The sequence below is a fragment of the Oncorhynchus nerka genome, linkage group LG15 (genome assembly GCF_034236695.1).
Source record: "Oncorhynchus nerka isolate Pitt River linkage group LG15, Oner_Uvic_2.0, whole genome shotgun sequence".
Taxonomy (NCBI): domain Eukaryota; kingdom Metazoa; phylum Chordata; class Actinopteri; order Salmoniformes; family Salmonidae; genus Oncorhynchus; species Oncorhynchus nerka.
Genome location: NC_088410.1, coordinates 56,006,732 through 56,025,525, shown reverse-complemented (window position 1 = coordinate 56,025,525; position 18,794 = coordinate 56,006,732). Strand labels below are relative to the sequence as shown.

The following is an 18,794-nucleotide window of genomic DNA, read 5'->3' as shown; positions in this document are numbered from 1 at the left end:
AAAATAGGTAAGATATTGCTAACATGGAAAGGTAAATACCTGTCTATTTGTGGAAAAATCAGCCTGATTAACTTTTTAGTCATTTTACCTATTTGCTCATGGTCTTGCCTATACCTAGCAAACAGTTTTTGAAATTGTTTGAGAAAAATATTTTCCATTTTATTTGGAATGGCAAGTGAGACAAAATTAAAAGGGCCTATTTATATAATGAATTTGTATTCAGAAGGCAGAAATGATAAATAAATATTAAAGAGTTAGAGCTCTCAGTAAAGGCTTCAGTCATACAAATGTTTACTTAAATCCAAACTGGTTCTCTAGGAAATGAGTAAGATTGTCTCTCCCTATGTTCATGAATGGTCTTTATCCTTTTTTAAGATTCCAACCTCTCACTTTCAGTTATTTGAAAAGGGAATCATCTCCCAAATATCGCTATTTTAAAACAAGCAAATCTAATTTGAATCCACCAGAAAAGACATAACAAATAATACAATAAATATTGTGGTTAAAATCAAATATAATAATTTATAGAAAAAACATTATAACATTTTGTTTTAAAGTATAATCTTCATAAATTACATCATAAATATGCCTGGTGGGATTATGTCACACATGCATTTAACAAAAATATATGGAAATTATGACAAACAACTAATTGCAGCATTACCGCAAAAATGGAAGAGGAAAGTTGAAACGGGGAAAAGTAAGGAACTTGCCTGTCAGCCCTGCATTAAAGACCATAATTGGTTAAAGAAAATTGTGATAAATAAAAAGTATACCAGTTTCATTTAAGGACCAAAAAATGACAGCCGTGCCATCTAAATTTCAAAATAGTTTGGAAGAGATTTTTGACGTACCGATTCCATTGCACATGGTTTATGGACTGATACGCAAAACTTCATTTTTTACAATTTAAATTATTATACAAAATTCTTGCAACCAATAGAATGTTATTTATATGGGGGATACAACTTTCCCAGCTCTGCAGATTTTACGGCGAAGAGACAGAATCATTTGTAGCTTGTTTTTGGTAACAGTTTCAGAAATGGCTGAAGAATTGCAATATTTACCTGGAGCTAACCCTGCAGATAGCAATACTTGGTGATCTGAAAAGTCATAGTCAATCTATCAACACTATAATAATACTTTTAGCATTTTTTAAAATTTTCAATTAAAAATCTGTGGGAACAATGAAAATATAAAGTTTCAGATCTTTTGTGAAACATCACATCACAGTTGAAATTTTCAATTAAAAATCTGTGGGAACAATGAGAATAGAAAGTTTCAGATCTTTTGTGAAACATCACATCACAGTTGAAATATATATGGCTGTCACGCCCTGACCGTCGATTGCTTTGTATGTTTCTATTTTTGTTTGGTCAGGGTGTGATTTGGGTGGGCATTCTATGTTTTTATGTCTAGGTTTTTGTATTTCTATGTTTCGGCCATGTATGGTTCTCAGTCAGGGACAGCTGTCTTTCGTTGTCTCTGACTGGGAATCATACTTAGGTAGCCTGTTTTGCCACCTTAGGTTGTGGGTAGTTGTTTTCTGTTTAGTGTTTGTATCACCTGTCAGAACTGTTTCGGTTATTCCTTTTGTTATTTTCTATTTAGTGTTTAGTTTCGAATAAATAATATAACTAACGTAAAACATACTGTGTCCATATAACATATATGGTTTAAGAACCTTTGCGAAAGACCACAGTTTGAAAGACATGGCAAATATAAATCAAACCGGATGGACATCGGAAAATCGATGTGAGAGATTGAGGGTAGAGAAAGGACAGGGGTAAAATGTATACAGTATGCATAAGCTGGAATTAGAGGCCTTGTTAACTAGTTTACTCCAATTAGTATATGAATGTATTTGTATGTATGTATGTATGTATATATATTTGTATGTATTTATATACATGTATGTATTTGTATATATATATATATATTTGTATGATTTATATATATGTATGTATTTGTATATATATGTATATATATACAGTATATATTTGTAAATATGTATGTGTATATACACTGCTCAAAAAAATAAAGGGAACACTAAAATAGCACATCCTAGATCTGAATGAATGAAATATTCTTATTAAATACTCTTTACATAGTTGAATGTGCTGACAACAAAATCACACAAAAATTATCAATGGAAATCAAATTTATCAACCCATGGAGGTCTGGATTTGGAGTCACACTCAAAATCAAAGTGGAAAACCACACTACAGGCTGATCCAACTTTGATGTAATGTCCTTAAAACAAATCAAAATGAGGCTCAGTAGTGTGTGTGGCCTCCACGTCCCTGTATGACCTCCCTACAATGCCTGGGCATGCTCCTGATGAGGTGGCGGATGGTCTCCTGAGGGATCTCCTCCCAGACCTGGACTAAAGCATCCGTCAACTCCTGGACAGTCTGTGGTGCAACGTGGCGTTGGTGGATAGAGCGAGACATGATGTCCCAGATGTGCTCAATTGGATTCAGGTCTGGGGAACAGGCGGGCCAGTCCATAGCCTCAATACCTTCATCTTGCAGGAACTGCTGACACACTCCAGCCACATGAGGTCTAGCATTGTCTTGCAGTAGGAGGAACCCAGGGCCAACCACACCAGCATATGGTCTCACAAGGGGTCTGAGGATCTCATCTCGGTACCTAATGGCAGTCTGGATACCTCTGGCGAGCACATGGAGGGCTGTGCGGCCCCCCAAAGAAATGCCACCCCACACCATGACTGACCCACCGCCAAACCGGTCATGCTGGAGGATGTTGCAGGCAGCAGAACGTTCTCCATGGCGTCTCCAGACTGTTACGTCTGTCACATGTGCTCAGTGTGAACCTGCTTTCATCTGTGAAGAGCACAGGTTGCCAGTGGCAAATTTGCCAATCTTGGTGTTCTCTGGCAGTAAGCACAACCCCCACCTGTGGACGTTGGACCTTCATACCACCCTCATGGAGTCTGTTTCTGACGGTTTGCGCACACATATGCACATTTGTGTCCTGCTGGAGGTCATTTTGTAGGGCTCTGGTAGTGCTCCTCCTTGCACAAAGGCGGAGGTAGCAGTCCTGCTGCTGGGTTGTTGACCTCCTACGGCCTCCTCCACGTCTCCTGATGTACTGGCCTGTCTCCTGGTAGAGCCTCCATGCTCTGGACACTACGCTGACAGACACAGCAAACCTTCTTGCCACATCTCGCATTGATGTGCCAGCCTGGATGAGCTGCACTACCTGAGCCACGTGTGTGGGTTGTAGACTCCGTCTCATGCTACCACTAGAGTGAAAGCACCGCCAGCATTCAAAAGTGACCAAAACATCAGCCAGGAGGCATAGGAACTGAGAAGTGGTCTGTGGTCCCCACCTGTAGAACCAGTCCTTTATTGGGGGTGTCTTGCTAAATGCCGATAATTTCCACCTGTTGTCTATTCCATTTGCACAACAGCATGTGAAATTTATTGTCAATCAGTGTTGCTTCCTAAGTGGACAGTTTGATTTCACAGAAATGTGATTGACTTGGAGTTACATTGTGTTGTTTAAGTGTTCCCTCTATTTTTTTGAGTAGTGTCCCCAAACTTTTGAATGGTAGTATATACATTGGGGAGAACAAGTATTTGATACACTGCGGATTTTGCAGGATTTCCTACTTACAAAGCATGTAGAGGTCTGTAATTTATATCATAGGCACAATTCAACTGTGAGAGATGGAATCTAAAAAATAAAAAAAATCCAGAAAATCACATGGTATGATTTTTAAGTAATTCATTAGCATTTTATTGCATGACATAAGTATTTGATCACCTACCAACCAGTAAGAAATCCGGCTCTCACAGACCTGTTAGTTTTTCTTTAAGAAGCCCTCCTGTTCTCCACTCATTACCTGTATTAACTGCACATGTTTGAACTCGTTACCTGTATAAAAGACACCTGTCCACACACTCAATCAAACAGACTCCAACCTCTCCACAATGGCCAAGACCAGAGAGCTGTGTAAGGACATCAGGGACACAATTGTAGACCTGCACAAGGTTGGGATGGGCTACAGGACAATAGGCAAGCAGCTTGGTGAGAAGGCAACAACTGTTGGCGCAATTATTAGAAAATGGAAGAAGTTCAAGATGACGGTCAATCACCCTCGTTCTGGGGCTCCATGCAAGATCTCACCTCGTGAGGCAACAATGATCATGAGGAAGGTAAGGGATCAGCCCAGAACTACACGGCAGGGCCTGGTCAATGACTTTAAGAGAGCTGGGTCCACAGTCTCAAAGAAAACCATTAGTAACACACTACGCCGTCATGGATTAAAATCCTGCAGCGCACGCAAGGTCGCCCTGCTCAAGCCAGCGCATGTCCAGGCCCGTCTGAAGTTTGCCAATGACCATCTCGATGATCCAAAGGAGGAATGGGAGAAGGTCATGTGGTCTGATGAGACAAAAATAGAGCTTTTTGGTCTAAACTCCACTCACCGTGTTTGGAGGAAGAAGAAGGATGCGTACAACCCCAAGATCACCATCCCAACCGTGAAGCATGGAGGTGGAAACATCATTCTTTGGGGATGCTGTTCTGCAAAGTGGACAGGACGACTGCACCGTATTGAGGGGTGGATGGATGGGGCCATGTATCGCAAGATCTCACCTTCCCTCAGTGAGAGCATTGAAAATGGGTAGTGGCTGGGTCTTCCAGCATGACAATGACCCGAAACACACAGACAGGGAAACTAAGGAGTGGCTCCGCAAGAAGCATCTCAAGGTCCTGGAGTGGCGTAGCCAGTCTCCAGACCTGAACCCAATAGAAAACCTTTGGAGGGAGCTGAAAGTCCGTATTGCCCAGCGACAGCCCCGAAAACTGAAGGATCTGGAGAAGGTCTGTATGGAGGTGTGCGCCAAAATGCCTGCAGCAGTGTGTGCAAACCTGGTCAAGAACTACAGGAAACGTATGATCTCTGTAATTGCAAACAAAAGTTTTGTACCAAATATTAAGTTCTGCTTTTCTGATGTATCAAATACTTATGTCATGCAATGAAATGCAAATTAATTACTTAAAAATCATACAATGTGATTTTCTGGAATTTTGTTTTAGATTCCGTCTCGCACAGTTGAAGTGTACCTATGATAAAATTTACAGACCTTTACATGCTTTGCATGTAGGAAAACCTGCATAATCGGCAGTGTATCAAATACTTGTTCTCCTCACTGTATTTTCTACCATTCAAAAGTTTGGGGACACATAGAAATGTCCTTGTTTTTAAAGAAAAGCATCTATTAAAATAACATCAAATTGAACAAAAACACAGTGTGAACATTGTTTATGTTGGAAATTACTATTGTAGCTGGAAACGGCAGATTTTTTATGCAATATCTACATACACGTACAGAGGCCCATTATCAGAAACCATCACTCCTGTGTTCCAATGGCAGTTTTGTGTTAGCTAATCCAAGAAGTTCAGCATCCCAGAGTTGCTTCTTTACTGTTGATGTTGAGGTTGGTATTATTTAATGAAGCTGCCAGTTGAGGACTTGTGAGGCGTCTGTTTCTCAAACTAGACACTCTAATGTACTTGTTTTCACACACTGTTGCTGGTATTTTGGCCCATTCCTCCATGCAGATCTCCTCTAGAGCAGTGATGTTTTGGGGCTGTTGCTGGGCAACACTGACTTTCAACTCCCTCCAAAGATTTTCTATGGGGTTGAGATCTGGAGACTGGCTAGGCCACTCCAGGACCTTGAAATGCTTCTTATGAAGCCACTCCTTTGTTGCCCGGGCGGTGTGTTTGGGATCATTGTCATGCTGAAAGAACCAGCCACGATTCATCTTCAATGCCCTTGCTGATGGAAAGAGGTTTTCACTCAAAATCTCACGATACATGGCCCCATTCATTCTTTCCTTTACACGGATCAGTCGTCCTGGTCCCTTTGCAGAAAAACAGCCCCAAAGCATGATGTTTCCACCCCCATGCTTCTCAGTAGGTATGGTGTTCTTTGGATGCAACTCAGCATTCTTTGTCCTCCAAACACGACGAGCTGAGTTTTTACCAAAAAGTTATATTTTGGTTTCATCTGACCATATGACATTCTCCCAATCTTCTTCTGGATCATCCAAATGCTCTCTAGCAAACTTCAGACGGGCCTGGACATGTACTGGCTTAAGTAGGGGGACACGTCTGGCACTGCAGGATTAGGATTAGGAGTCCCTAGCGGCGTAGTGTGTTATTGACGGTAGGCTCATTAGGTCCCCCCGTGTGGTTCTGGGTGTTTTTTGCTCACCGTTCTTGTGATCATTTTGACCCCATGGGGTGAGATCTTGCGTGGAGCCCCAGATTGAGGGAGATTATCAGTGGTCTTGTATGTCTTCCATTTCCTAATAATTGCTCCCACAGTTGATTTCTTCAAACCAAGCTGCTTACCTATTGCAGATTCAGTCTTCCCAGCCTGGTGCAGGTCTACAATTTTGTTTCTGGTGTCCTTTGACAGCTCTTTGGTCTTGGCCATAGTGGAGTTTGGAGTGTGACTGTTTGAGGTTGTGGACAGGTGTCTTTTATACTGGTAAGAAGTTCAAACAGGTGCCATTAATACAGGTAACGAGTGGAGGACAGAAGAAGTTACAGGTCTGTGAGAGCCAGAAATCTTGCTTGTTTGTAGGTGACCAATATCATTTGCAAATAAATTCATTAAAAATCCTACAATGTGATTTTCTGGATTTAAAAAATATTTTGTCTGTCATAGTTTAAGTGTACCTATGATGAAAATTACAGGCCTCTCTCATCTTTTTAAGTGGGAGAACTTGCACAATTGGTGGCTGACTAAATACTTTTTTGCCCCACTGTATATGGTAGTATATGGTCTGTCTGTAAGGTACATCACTTGCCCACATTGGGGGCGGCAGGGTAACCTAGTGGTTAGAGCATTGGACTAGTAACCGAAAGGTTGCAAGTTCAAATCCCCGAGCTGACAAGGTACAAATCTGTTGTTCTGCCCCTGAACAGGCAGTTAACCCACTGTTCCTAGGCCGTCATTGAAAATAAGAGTTTGTTCTTAACTGACTTGCCTAGTAAAATAAAGGTAAAATTACAAAAATAAATAAAAAACTGAAGTGATTGTTCCTCTCCCCAGGTGAGAAAACCTTTAAATCAGACCTCCATTTGTCAGAGACCTTGTTAACCCATAAACCATAAACTGGGGCAAGTTAAACTGTTAAACTTTTAAACTGTTAACCAGCAAGTTAAAATGAGGGAAGGCATCCCAACTCCGTGCTGACACACAGCTCTCTCGCTCTCTGTTTACCTCCTGTAAACTTCACACAGTTGATATGTATTTTCAAACCATTTCCCTTCCAGGTTATTAACAACCAAGGGCTCTTTCATGGGATTACATTTAGTCTTCTAAATGCAATTAGCCTATTGCGTAAAGGCCGAAAGGAGCAATAGATGTAATGAACTTGAATCTCCTTGACAGATGTGAGAGCATTAGTTTCAATCAGTTTGCCAGCCTGGCACATCTTGAAAGTGTAGGTACTGTCTTGACACTGACTGATTGTGATGTCGTTTATCTTTGGTCTACCATTCTTTATCTGCACAAATCAAAGTCATTTTGTTGTGAAAGATGTAATTGCAGTGAAGTAGGAAATACTCACCAAACTCTGGCGCTCAGTGAATACGTAGGTTATTGACCAGCCATTCTCCAACTGATTATCAATCTGCGTGGCAAACAAAGGTACAAACATTGACATTTAAAACAGAAGCGTAGAATTGGGCAGTTATGATTCTCCAGGAGGAAAGTAGGAGTAGGCATGCAGCCGTACAGAATTACCATCTGCCACATATAGTTCTCGTTAGTTATGTGTGTGGGTCACATAAGGTAAAGAAATTACCTTAGAACAATAAAATAAGTCTAACTTGGGAGGAAACATTAATATCAATACATTCCAGGCATGACTTATGACTGTTTGAGTGATTTTAATGATCTGTATCTCAACTTGATATTTCGTTTGTAGAGTCTGTTGATATTACTGCATGGTTTGGTGTGGTATGAGGTGTCCTCACCAGGCAGTTGAGGTTGAGGAGGTGACCCTTGGTCACAGAGTGCCGACATGGACCAGGGACGCCACCCCACGCCAAAGGGAAGCACATGAGGAAGAGGAAGCACAGATGCCTAGCCTATAATGGACATAACATTATCATTACATTATGACCCTTATTACTGCTGCTACTACTACTACTTCTGCTACTACTACTACTACTACTACTGCTTTTACAAACTACTACAGTACTACTACTATTACTCGATAGCACCACAACAACAACTTATATTTCTACAGTACTACTGCTCAGGGATCTACATCTCAAAGTGTTGTTGCTCACTGTGAAAGGAGAGCATAATAAAGGAATATTGATCAATAATGTTCAATAGTGAGTTCCAAAATTATAGGCACAATGGTGCCTTTCGTCCACACTTGCTAACTTAATATCATATTACGGGAATACAAGTCACATGGGGATTGACACATTTAAAAAAATATGTTTTCAATTTTGATGTTCAATAGAATCATGCCATTTTTCTTACATAGCACCTTATGGCCTGTCTATTTGAGAAATGTTTTTAGTTTTTGATGACAAACTATTGAAGGCCATGTTGAGAGCTGGGAAAAAGCTAGTCAATCTGCTCCCAATTCCATACTGTTGCAGAACACTGGTTATAAACATCTGGAAAAGCTAACTGTTAACAATAGATACTAGATCAAAATGTCATAATGCTTACTGCCCAAAATTGCTGATAGTGTTTTTTCACTTTATTACAGAACTGAGCCTCTACAGAGGGCCAGACCAGAGAAACAAAGTATTTGATGTGGCAAATATAATTTTACAATATTACGGTTTACCTTGGTGTAAACAGAGGTGACCCAACACAAATAACATATACACACGTGCACAGGCATGTGCGAACACACTTCACTCTTACCAAGGAGATCCTCAAGGAACCTTTGCTAGTCAATGGATTCTTATTTGCACCTTTGGTTAGTTGAGCGGTTCTTGGAGGAACCTTGTCGCTGGCACGTGCGGAGCATTTAAAATGCATTTTTTACTAGTGGATTTGCCTGACAGACTCAGCAACCAAGTCAAGGAAAGGGGGGTACCTAGTCAGTTGTCCAACTCAATGTATTCAACTGAAATGTGTCTTCCTCGTTTAACCCAACCCCTCTGAATCAGAGAGGTCTGTCTTTTTTTGCCTTAATCAACATTAACAGGGAGCAGTGGCCTTGCTCAGAACAACAGATTTTTACCTTGTCAGCTCAGGGATTCGATCCAGCAACTTTCTGGTTACTGGCCCAAAGCTCTAACCACTATGCTACTTGCCGCCCCATTGAAGTAAAGAAATGTAGCTAGTCTACGGCTCAATCTCAATACTTCCACTTAGCCCTCCCCATCCATTTTGCGTTATCCCGCAAGCCGTATGGATTGGGAATTGTGCCTCAATTAAACTTTGAGTGAGGCGTAGTGCCTTTTTAGTCCTCTAGCTGGCCTTCCAAATGAAGCAAATTAAGTTTGTAATGACAGGTTTTTCTATCACTGAATAAAAATGTTTTCCTAGTTTATTATCAGTAGATAAATTGTATTTATATTAAACTATATGTATTCTAGTGGTGGCATTCTGTCAGAAGATTGGAGACGTAGCTTTCATAATGTTCTTTTTGGCCACCTGTGAGAGTAGTTATCATTCCTGTGTTCTGTTTTAAAGTCATTAAAGGTTAAGATTGAACACGACCACTTCTGCAGCCTTGTTAAAAGCTGACATAAAAGTGTAGGATCTTAATTTGATCACACTTTTGTAACTGATAAAAATGTCATTCTCCGCTGAAAATACAGACTAGCTTTGTGATTTATATAAATTCAATGAAAACCTGTACTAACATGGTTATATAAATAGTATTTCACTTTTCATGTAGCCTACTTATGTACAGCTAATAGCCTAACCACCAATCAAGCAACATTATGGACTAAACATTAAAAACCTGTGGCTACAGGATTATTTTGCTATGACAATACTGGTCAAATTAAAATCCTATATCTGTAAGTGTATGTGATTTTAAAGAGCCAAGTAGCCTTCCATTGCCAGCATTTTGTCAGCATTTTGTTACAATACAATATTGATAATATTTAAATATTGATTAATAATATTGATTATATAAAAATATGAATGTATAATACATTAATATTAACAATAACAATGATAACCATGTAAATACCAGTAACAATATATTATTTAAAAGGTTCAAAATGGAACCCTAACCCTAACTTGAAATAACAAAATACTATTGAAATGAAAATGAAAAAGGTTCCCCACAGCGGCAATCGTTTTGACCCCCAAAAGGTTCCTGGAGGCTCCTTTTCTGGCTGGAGTGTACTTCAAGGTAATAGCAGTAATAGTCCTCCCCAGCAGGGATCCGGCACTGTTTCAGGGAAAACTTTGGCACATTCACATACTTTATGGAGATGGTTCTCCACATAATCATGTCCAGATGGAATATATCGGCTTATTTCCTTTCCTTTCTTTCAAGGCAAAAAACGGCATATTGTATGTAATTGATTAAGTATGTTTTGCAATGGTATAAGGTGGTATTTGGATTCCTAATAGTTTATCATAAGAGTTTGTTACTTATGGTTCCGGTGGCATTGAAATGTGTGGGTTTCTCGTAGATTTCCTTTGCAAAATAACTATGAATTAACAGACTTTAAATTAAAAAAAGGTCAACATGTAACATCTTAATATGGTGTGGGACGTTCACTGTATTGTTAGAATCAATAGCAGGTCTATTTCGCTCCAGCATCAGGCATATTCTGTCTGTTCACAATTCACCTCTGGGAACATGGCAGCACTCAACACCCGACAACAGAAAGAGTTGGCCACTACTATCTGAGAGATTGTTTGTCAGGAAATTCGACTTGCAATTAAGACCGGTAAATTATTATCTTGCACTGCTCACTTCTAAAGTGGATACCTACTAAACTGAAGCGGAAAGTTTGGAGATATCGGCCAATGTGAGAGAGGGGCGACAGTCACACTTTATTTGGATAGTCCAAATTCTTCATCTGTAAATGCTCTAGAGATCGTCATACCATCAACAAACTATCTGTTGATAAGCAACTGCTTGCTAAGGTTAGGTTTATAATAAGGGTTAGGATAAAGGTTAAGGTTAGGGTTAGAGCTACGGTTAGTAGATAGTTAGTTGAAATGTTACTCAGTCTGTATAGTTTGTGCCTTCAGAAAGTACTCACAACCCTTGACTTATTCCACATTTTGAAAAATGGTTTAAATAGATCGAATGCAACATTGATTGAATACATTTTTTCCTCTCACCCATTCCGCATAATGACAAAGTGAACATTTTAGCAAACGTATTAAAATACAGAAATATGTTGTTTGCATAAATGTTCACACCCCTGAGTCAATACGCGTTAGAATCACATTTGGCAGTGATGACAGCTGTGAGTCTTTCTGGGTAAGTCTCTAAGAGCTTTGCTCATCTGGATTGTACAATATGTACACACATTTTATTGACTTTTTATTCTTCAAGCTCTATCAAGTTGGTTGATGATCATTGCTAGACAGCCATTTTCATGTCTTGCAATATAATTTTAAGCCTATTTAAGTCAAAACTGTAACTAGGCTACTCAGGAACATTCAATGTCGTCTTGGTAAGTAACTCTAGTGTATTTTTGGCCTTGTGTTTTAGGCTTTTGTCCTGCTGAAAGGTGAATTTATCTCCCAGTGTCTGTTGGAAAGCAGACTGAACAAGGTTTTCTTCTAGGATTTTGTCTGTGCTTAGCTCTCTTCAATTTAAAAAAAATCTTAAACAACTCCCTAGTCCTTGCTGATGACAAGCATACCCACAACATGATGTAGCCAACACCATGCTTGAAAATATGAAGAGTGGTACTCAGTGATGTGTTGTGTTCGATTTGCCCCAAACATAACACTTTGTTTTCAAGACATGTAGTTAATATCATTGCAATATTATTTGCAGTTTTACTTTAGTGCCTTATTGAAAACAGGATGCATATTTTGGAATATTTTTATTCCGTATAGTCTTCTTTCTTTTCACTCTGTAATTTAGGTTAGTATTGTGGAGTAACTATAATGTAGCTGATCCATCCTCAGTCATCTCCTATCACAGCCATTAATCTTCTGTAACCATTTTAAAATCACCATTGGCCTCATGGTGAAATCCCTGAGCAGTTTCCTTCCTCTCCAGCAACTGAGTTAGGAAGGGCACCTTTATCTTTGTAGTGAATGGGTGTATTGACCCAAAGATATACTCAATGTCATTTTTTTTACCCATCTACCAATAGGTGCCCTTCTTTGCAAAACATTGGAAAAACTCCCTGGTCTTTGTGTTTGAATCAGTGCTTGAAATTCACTGCTCGATTGAAGGACCTTACAGATAATTGTATATCTGGTATATAGAAATGGGGTAGTCATTTAAAAATCACGTTAAACATGAATTGCACACAGAGAGAGACCATGCAACTTATTATGTGACTTGTTAGGTACATTTTCACTCCTGAACTTATTTAGGCTTGCCATAATAAAAGGTTTGAATGCTTACTGACTCAAGACATTTCAGCTTTTCATGTTTATTTAATTTGTAAACATTTCTAAAATAATAATTCTACTTTGACATTATGGGGTATTGTGTGTAGATCAGTGACACAAATCTCAATTTTATTTAATATATATATACACCGTGAACTCCAAATGTTTTGGGACAGTGAGGTTAAAGTGCAGGCTGTCAGCTTCAATTTGAGGGTATTGTCATCCATATTGGGTGAACTAAATTACACCCCTTATTTTTACAGTCCCCCCATTTTAAGGGACCAAAAGTATTGGGACAAATTCACTGTATGTTAGGTACTAAAAAGTATTTTGTCCCATATAGCACACAAATTACTACATCACGTTTGTGACTACAACCCCACCCCCCACGCCCCGAACAATAAAACATTTAAATGATTAAACATTTGATCCTAAATAAAAGGGTTTTTATCTGAAATAATATTTCAAATGTTTTGCATAATTGTGACGTGGCCCATCCCATACACTTCTTTCAAAGACCCACTCAGACATCAGGCACTGGTCACTTTCATCCCATCTTCGACATAGAAAATATAATATATAATCTACATTAACTTCATGTCATAATGTACACATTGGCTAGCACGGTGGAGGCCAAAGAACAAGTGCAGCATCCAAATGTCCCTCTACATCAGCAAATTAGCACCCTCTCGCCACTTCTTGTGTAATGTTCTTGATATGGTACATGGTGGCTGTTGTTCTAATGAAACACTCCAACAGCACTGAAGAAATCGAGTCTGAAGATAAGTATATTTAAAGAGTTGCTTATTCAAGTAACTCAACTCATGTAAACACCCTGCTTCCAATATCCCTACAATATGAGTACAGCATTTACTTGTTTAATATTTTTTATGGGGTGTGCAAAAGAGCAGAAAATTAAATACAAATATAAAGACCATTTGTAAGCTACTTTATCAAACAGGACTTTTGTTGAAAAAAGTCCAACTAAATTCCAAGTTTTTTTTTTACTTTAAAATGAACATGTATGTATTTTCATGAAAACATTTATAGTAATATAATCTACTTATTAAATGTTAAAGCTATTTCCTGAAAGAGGAATTCCTAGACTTGAAATTGCCTTTCTGAGAAAAATGCTGAATAATTTTATTAGTAGCTTCCATTATTATGGAAGGAATTCTAAACTTGCCAAAAATACAAAGATAATTATTTCGACCAGATTCAGAAAAGTATGGATAACATTTTCAACACAGCATCATCCAAAATCTTCTCTTCATCCTGATTGCAAAAAATTAAGGTTCAATCCGTCAATCAAACCTTACATTGTTGTCACCTCTGCTCCCTCTCTTCCCCCCTTGCCATCGAGGGCGCTAGGCTCCCCAGCATTGCGCACTCCTGCCATCATCATTCCGCACACCTGCCTTCCCCCCATCACGCGCATAAGTGATTATTGGATTCACCAGGACTCAATCACCTCTGTATACTTCTGGCCCTTCTTTGTACACTGTGTTAACAAACCTCCAGACAAGCTTCAATGCCATACAACTCTCCTTCCGTTGCCTCCAATTGCTCTTAAATGCAAGTAAAACTAAATGCATGCTCTTCAACCGATCGCTGCCCACACTTGCCCGCCCGTCCAGCATCACTGCTCTGGACGGTTCTGACTTAGCTATTTGTAGTTGTCCACATATTCTAGGTGTCTGTTTAGACTGTAAACTCTCCTTCAAGACTCACATTAAGCATCTCCAATCCAAAATGAACTCTAGAATCAGCTTCCTATTTCACAACAAAGCATCCTTCACTCATGCTGCCAAACATACCCTGTAAAACTGACTATCCTAACAATCCTCGACTTTGGCGCTGTCATTTACAAAATAGCCTCCAACACTCTACTCAACCAATTGGATGCCGTCTATCATAGTGCCATCACAGTGCCATCATGATGTTTAGCTGAGTGGAAAATGTAGGCTTTGATGGTAATTGCTTTATTAATTAGTGTTTGGTATGTTCTGATGGGAGGGGCTTCCCCTACAAAAAGAGCCTCTCTTTCAGTTCAAGGGGGGACCATTTTGGATTGAGTTGTTGATGGGGCAGCATTGATTATAGCTGTCCCATAATGTATTATTTTGGTGGCAGTACTGTTGTTTCTCTTCCGGATTCAGTACTTTTGTGGCTCCGCTATCTTTTTATTTGATAGAGGTTACTGTAGGTTTTTCAGTGTAGCCTTCTGGACTACTCTACTCGACAACCTCAATACTATGAATTAACACATGAAATCATGTAGTAACCAAATAAGTGGTAAGCCAATAAAAGTATATTTTATATTTTTATACTTTGATTCTTCAAAGTAGTCATCCTTTGCCTTGATGACAGGTTTTCACAATCTTGGCATTCTCTCAACCAGCTTCATGAGGTAGTCACCTGGAATGCATTTAAATTAACAGGTGTGCCTTGTTAAAAGTTAATTTGTGGAATTTCTTTCCTTCTTAACGTATTTGATACAATCCAGGTAGGGGTGGTGTAAAGAAGATAGCCCTATTTGGTATAATAAGTCCATGTTATAGGCAAGAACAGTTCAAATAAGCAAAGGGAAATGACAGTCCATCATTACTTTAAGACATGAAGGTCAGTCAATCTGGAAAATGTCAAGAACTTTGAAAGTTTCTTCAGTCGCAGTCGCCAAACGCATCAAGCACTATGATGAAACGGGCTCTCATGAGGACCGCCACAGGAAAGGAAGACCCAGAGTTACCTCTGCTGCAGAGGATAAGTTCATTAGAGTTACCATCCTCAGAAATCAGAAATTGAATCCCAAATAAATGCATCAGTGTTCAAGTAACAGACACATATCAACATCAACTGTTCAGAGGAGACTGCATGATACAGGCATTAATGGTTGAATTGCTGCAAAGAAATCGCTACTAGAGGACACCAGTAAGATGAAGAGACTTGCTTGGGATAAAGAAACAGGAGCAATGGACATTTGACAGGTGTAAATCTGTCCTTTGGTCTGATGAGTCCAAATTTGAGATGTTTGGTATCTTTATGAGACGCAGAATAGGTGAATGAATGATCTCCGCGTGTGTGGTTCCCACCGTGAAGCATGGAGGAGGAGGTGTGATTGTGTGGGAGTGCTTTGCTGGGACACTGTGATTTATTTAGAATTCAAGGCACACTTTACCAGCAAGGCTCACCACAGCATTATGCAACATTACACAATCCCATCTGGTTTGTGCTTATTGGGACTATAATTGTTATCAACAGGACAATGACCCAACACACCTCCAGGCTGTGTAATTTATTTATTTTTTATTTTACCTTTATTTAACTAGGCATGTCAGTTAAGAACTGACATTTCAATGACAGCCTAGGAACAGAGGGTTTGACTAAGAAGGAGAGTGATGGAGTGTTGCATCAGATGACCTGGCCTCCACAATCACCCGACCTCAACCCAATTCAGATGGTTTGGGATGAGTTGGACCGCAGAGTGAAGGAAAAGCAGCCAACAAGTGCTCAGCATATGTTTGAACTCCTTCAAGACTGTTAGAAAAGCGTTCCAGGTGAAGCTGGTTGAGATAATGCCAAGGGTGTGCAAAGCTGTCATCAAGGCAATGGTTGGCTTGTTGGTTATACATGATTCCATGTGTTACTTCATAGTTTTGATGTCTTCACTATTATTCTACAATGTAGATCATCGTAAAATAAAGAAAAACCCTTGAATGAGTAGGTGTGTACTAACTTTTGACTGGTGTATATATAGTAAGTGGACGATAACATAATCATCCATTTGACTGTTTTGCATTGACAAGGCACTTGGCCCAGAACATGACTTTTGAACTTCTTCAATGTATTTCAACCTGATAAAACTTTTTTTTTTTAAATGTTCATAGTGCATAAGCACAAAATCTATTGTATTCCACGAAATACAGTTGTCCCAAATTTGTCCCACAGTATTGCATCATTACCACCACGCTGTGCTTTTTCAAAATGGTTCATATCGAGTCACACAAGAACTGGGAAGAGACGGTGAAGAACAAGGATATGACGTATAATATATTATATATCCACCTCCAAGTAAAGTAACTTGGAATGTGTCAAACAGTCATAAGTCATCTAGACTGTCCTCTATTTGGAAGGATACATCTCATTCTATTGTGGTCGGAGTTTATCAAATGGAAACTGATCATATTAACAAAGTAAACCTGGTAGTGTAATCCCAAATATTAGCAAATTGTCATTAAAACATTGTCATTACCACCACAAATAGGGTCAGTATTGACATTTTCCAGGTTATTGCCATCAGAAAAGAAAGACTTTTTGTATAACTTTTGTATAAAAAGGGTAAACCCCCGCTCAATATTGCTTATCACATAATCTTTTACTGTTTTTACAACAATCGATCATATTGTAAATACCCATTTCCACAAAGTCATTTTAACTACATTATCCTGTCGTTATTGCCACACAGTTTTTACCACCATAATCGACAAATATTTCTGAATAAAAAATATGTACACATTAAATATCCCACTCCTCTCTTAATCTAGTGTAAAGCACTTGTTCTCAATAGATCAACTTAAAAATGAGTAAGTACATAACCATTTCGACATGTAATTGCATTGTTTATGGTACTGTACAAACACAGGCAGCAAACAGCCACAGGCAGCAAACAGACATATAAACAGCCAATAAGGAATTCAAATACGTTTTTCTAAATGTGCAAGTGCCAAATCCTATTGACAGATAAACCAAATAATCCCAAACCACATGTTGTTTGTGATTTAGTTGTAAACTAAAATTGAAGGTTTTATGATGTGATGGTAATAACATTTGCAGAGGTTTATTCCATCTATTGTTGAATAAAATGGTCACAGCCAATACCAGGTTATGGCTCCTGATAAAATGAGGAACGTATTTATTGTGATAAAAGTATTTTTTAAGAAACATTTTATTTTAAATATGACATGCCAAAAGTGCCCGTAGTTGCAAAATCCCCTATATACAATGACATCTTGAGTTCTGGATAGTGGAGCAGTGTTTAGGGACACCACAACTTGTTATCTACTATGTCCTAAAACCGGGCTCCCCAACAGTGATTTTAATTGCCCCCCCCCCGTACGGCCCCACATGTGACTTTCTGGCGTTAAAATAGTTACACAAACTAGCAGCTCAAAGAACCAACAAGAAGAGCTGAATTATTGAGTCAAGAATTTACATTTTAAAAGATACTTATGTCTTCGTAGATGTTTTGAGTGTGGTACTGTGTGTTCTAGCTGCGCCACAGAAGTTGTTTCATAAACCTGTGACGTGTCCCGGGCTCATTACATGAACAAAAAAAAATGCTATTTATTGTCACTCCCCTAAAATCTACTGGCTAGACATCTGGGTATCACATTACAGACTAAATACTTCACAGTAACAGTAACCACTCTGTGCATTGCCTGGGCTACTGCAGTAAATTACTCAGATGAATACAATTCAATAACTGTCTTGTCAAATTCACACATGCGTCAATGGCTTAATAAAATACAATTGTTATAGTAGGTACTTACTATTAGCAGCCCATCAGTTATTACCGTTAACAGAAAATCTTGGAATGATACTAGTAACCCAAAATGCCCAGGTTCCAGAGTAGGGGACATACCTTGGCTTTGTGGGCTGGTTTGTGTGTGTTCATCTGGCTGACCTAGGCAAGTAGAACAGAGTAGAGTCCACTTTTAGAGTCATTGGAGCAGAGTTCCTGTCTTTGGTGAAGATGAGATTATTTCCCACTTGATGTGCATAATGATGAAGAGCAAAGAGAAGGAAAGGACAGACAATCCGAATGAGGGAATGATCAACGTCCGGATGTTGACTTACAAGAAGTCTAGGGTCCAATGGTCAACTTTGCTTAGCCATCTCTGTCTTCAATGACTGACTGAGCGAGTGTGGGTGGTGGTGTGTGTGAGTGACCGCCTATCCTCACTGGTACCTCATTGAGAGGCAGAGTCTTAAAACCCCTCCTCTTTCTCTCTTTCTTTCGCCCTCCCCCACCCCCTCTCTCTCTCTCTCTCTCTCTTGTTCCTCTGACTTGCTCTTTCATTTTCTGACTCACTCTTTTCCCCTCTCATTATCATCCTCACTCTCCATCTCTCACTCGAACTACTTTAAATATCCATCAATCTCTTTCTCAATCTCTCTAAAGTCCTCATACATTCCTCGCGACATGGAGCAATACCC

At 39.2% G+C, this 18,794-nt stretch overlaps 1 protein-coding gene across 1 annotated transcript in view; it reads right to left on the bottom strand.

Annotated features, from left to right (window-relative positions):
- Positions 1 to 18,492, bottom strand: part of LOC115142936 (uncharacterized) — a 61,506-nt gene extending 43,014 nt beyond the window's left edge. The window contains exons 1-4 of the mRNA XM_029682813.2: positions 18,435 to 18,492; positions 18,220 to 18,261; positions 8,030 to 8,143; positions 7,621 to 7,683 (exon numbers count right to left, since the gene is read on the bottom strand). Coding sequence (XP_029538673.1) covers positions 7,621 to 7,683; positions 8,030 to 8,143; positions 18,220 to 18,252 — 210 coding nt within the window. The 5' untranslated portion in view covers positions 18,253 to 18,261; positions 18,435 to 18,492. The remainder of the gene's footprint in view (positions 1 to 7,620; positions 7,684 to 8,029; positions 8,144 to 18,219; positions 18,262 to 18,434) is intronic.
- Positions 18,493 to 18,794: the final 302 nt, after the last annotated feature.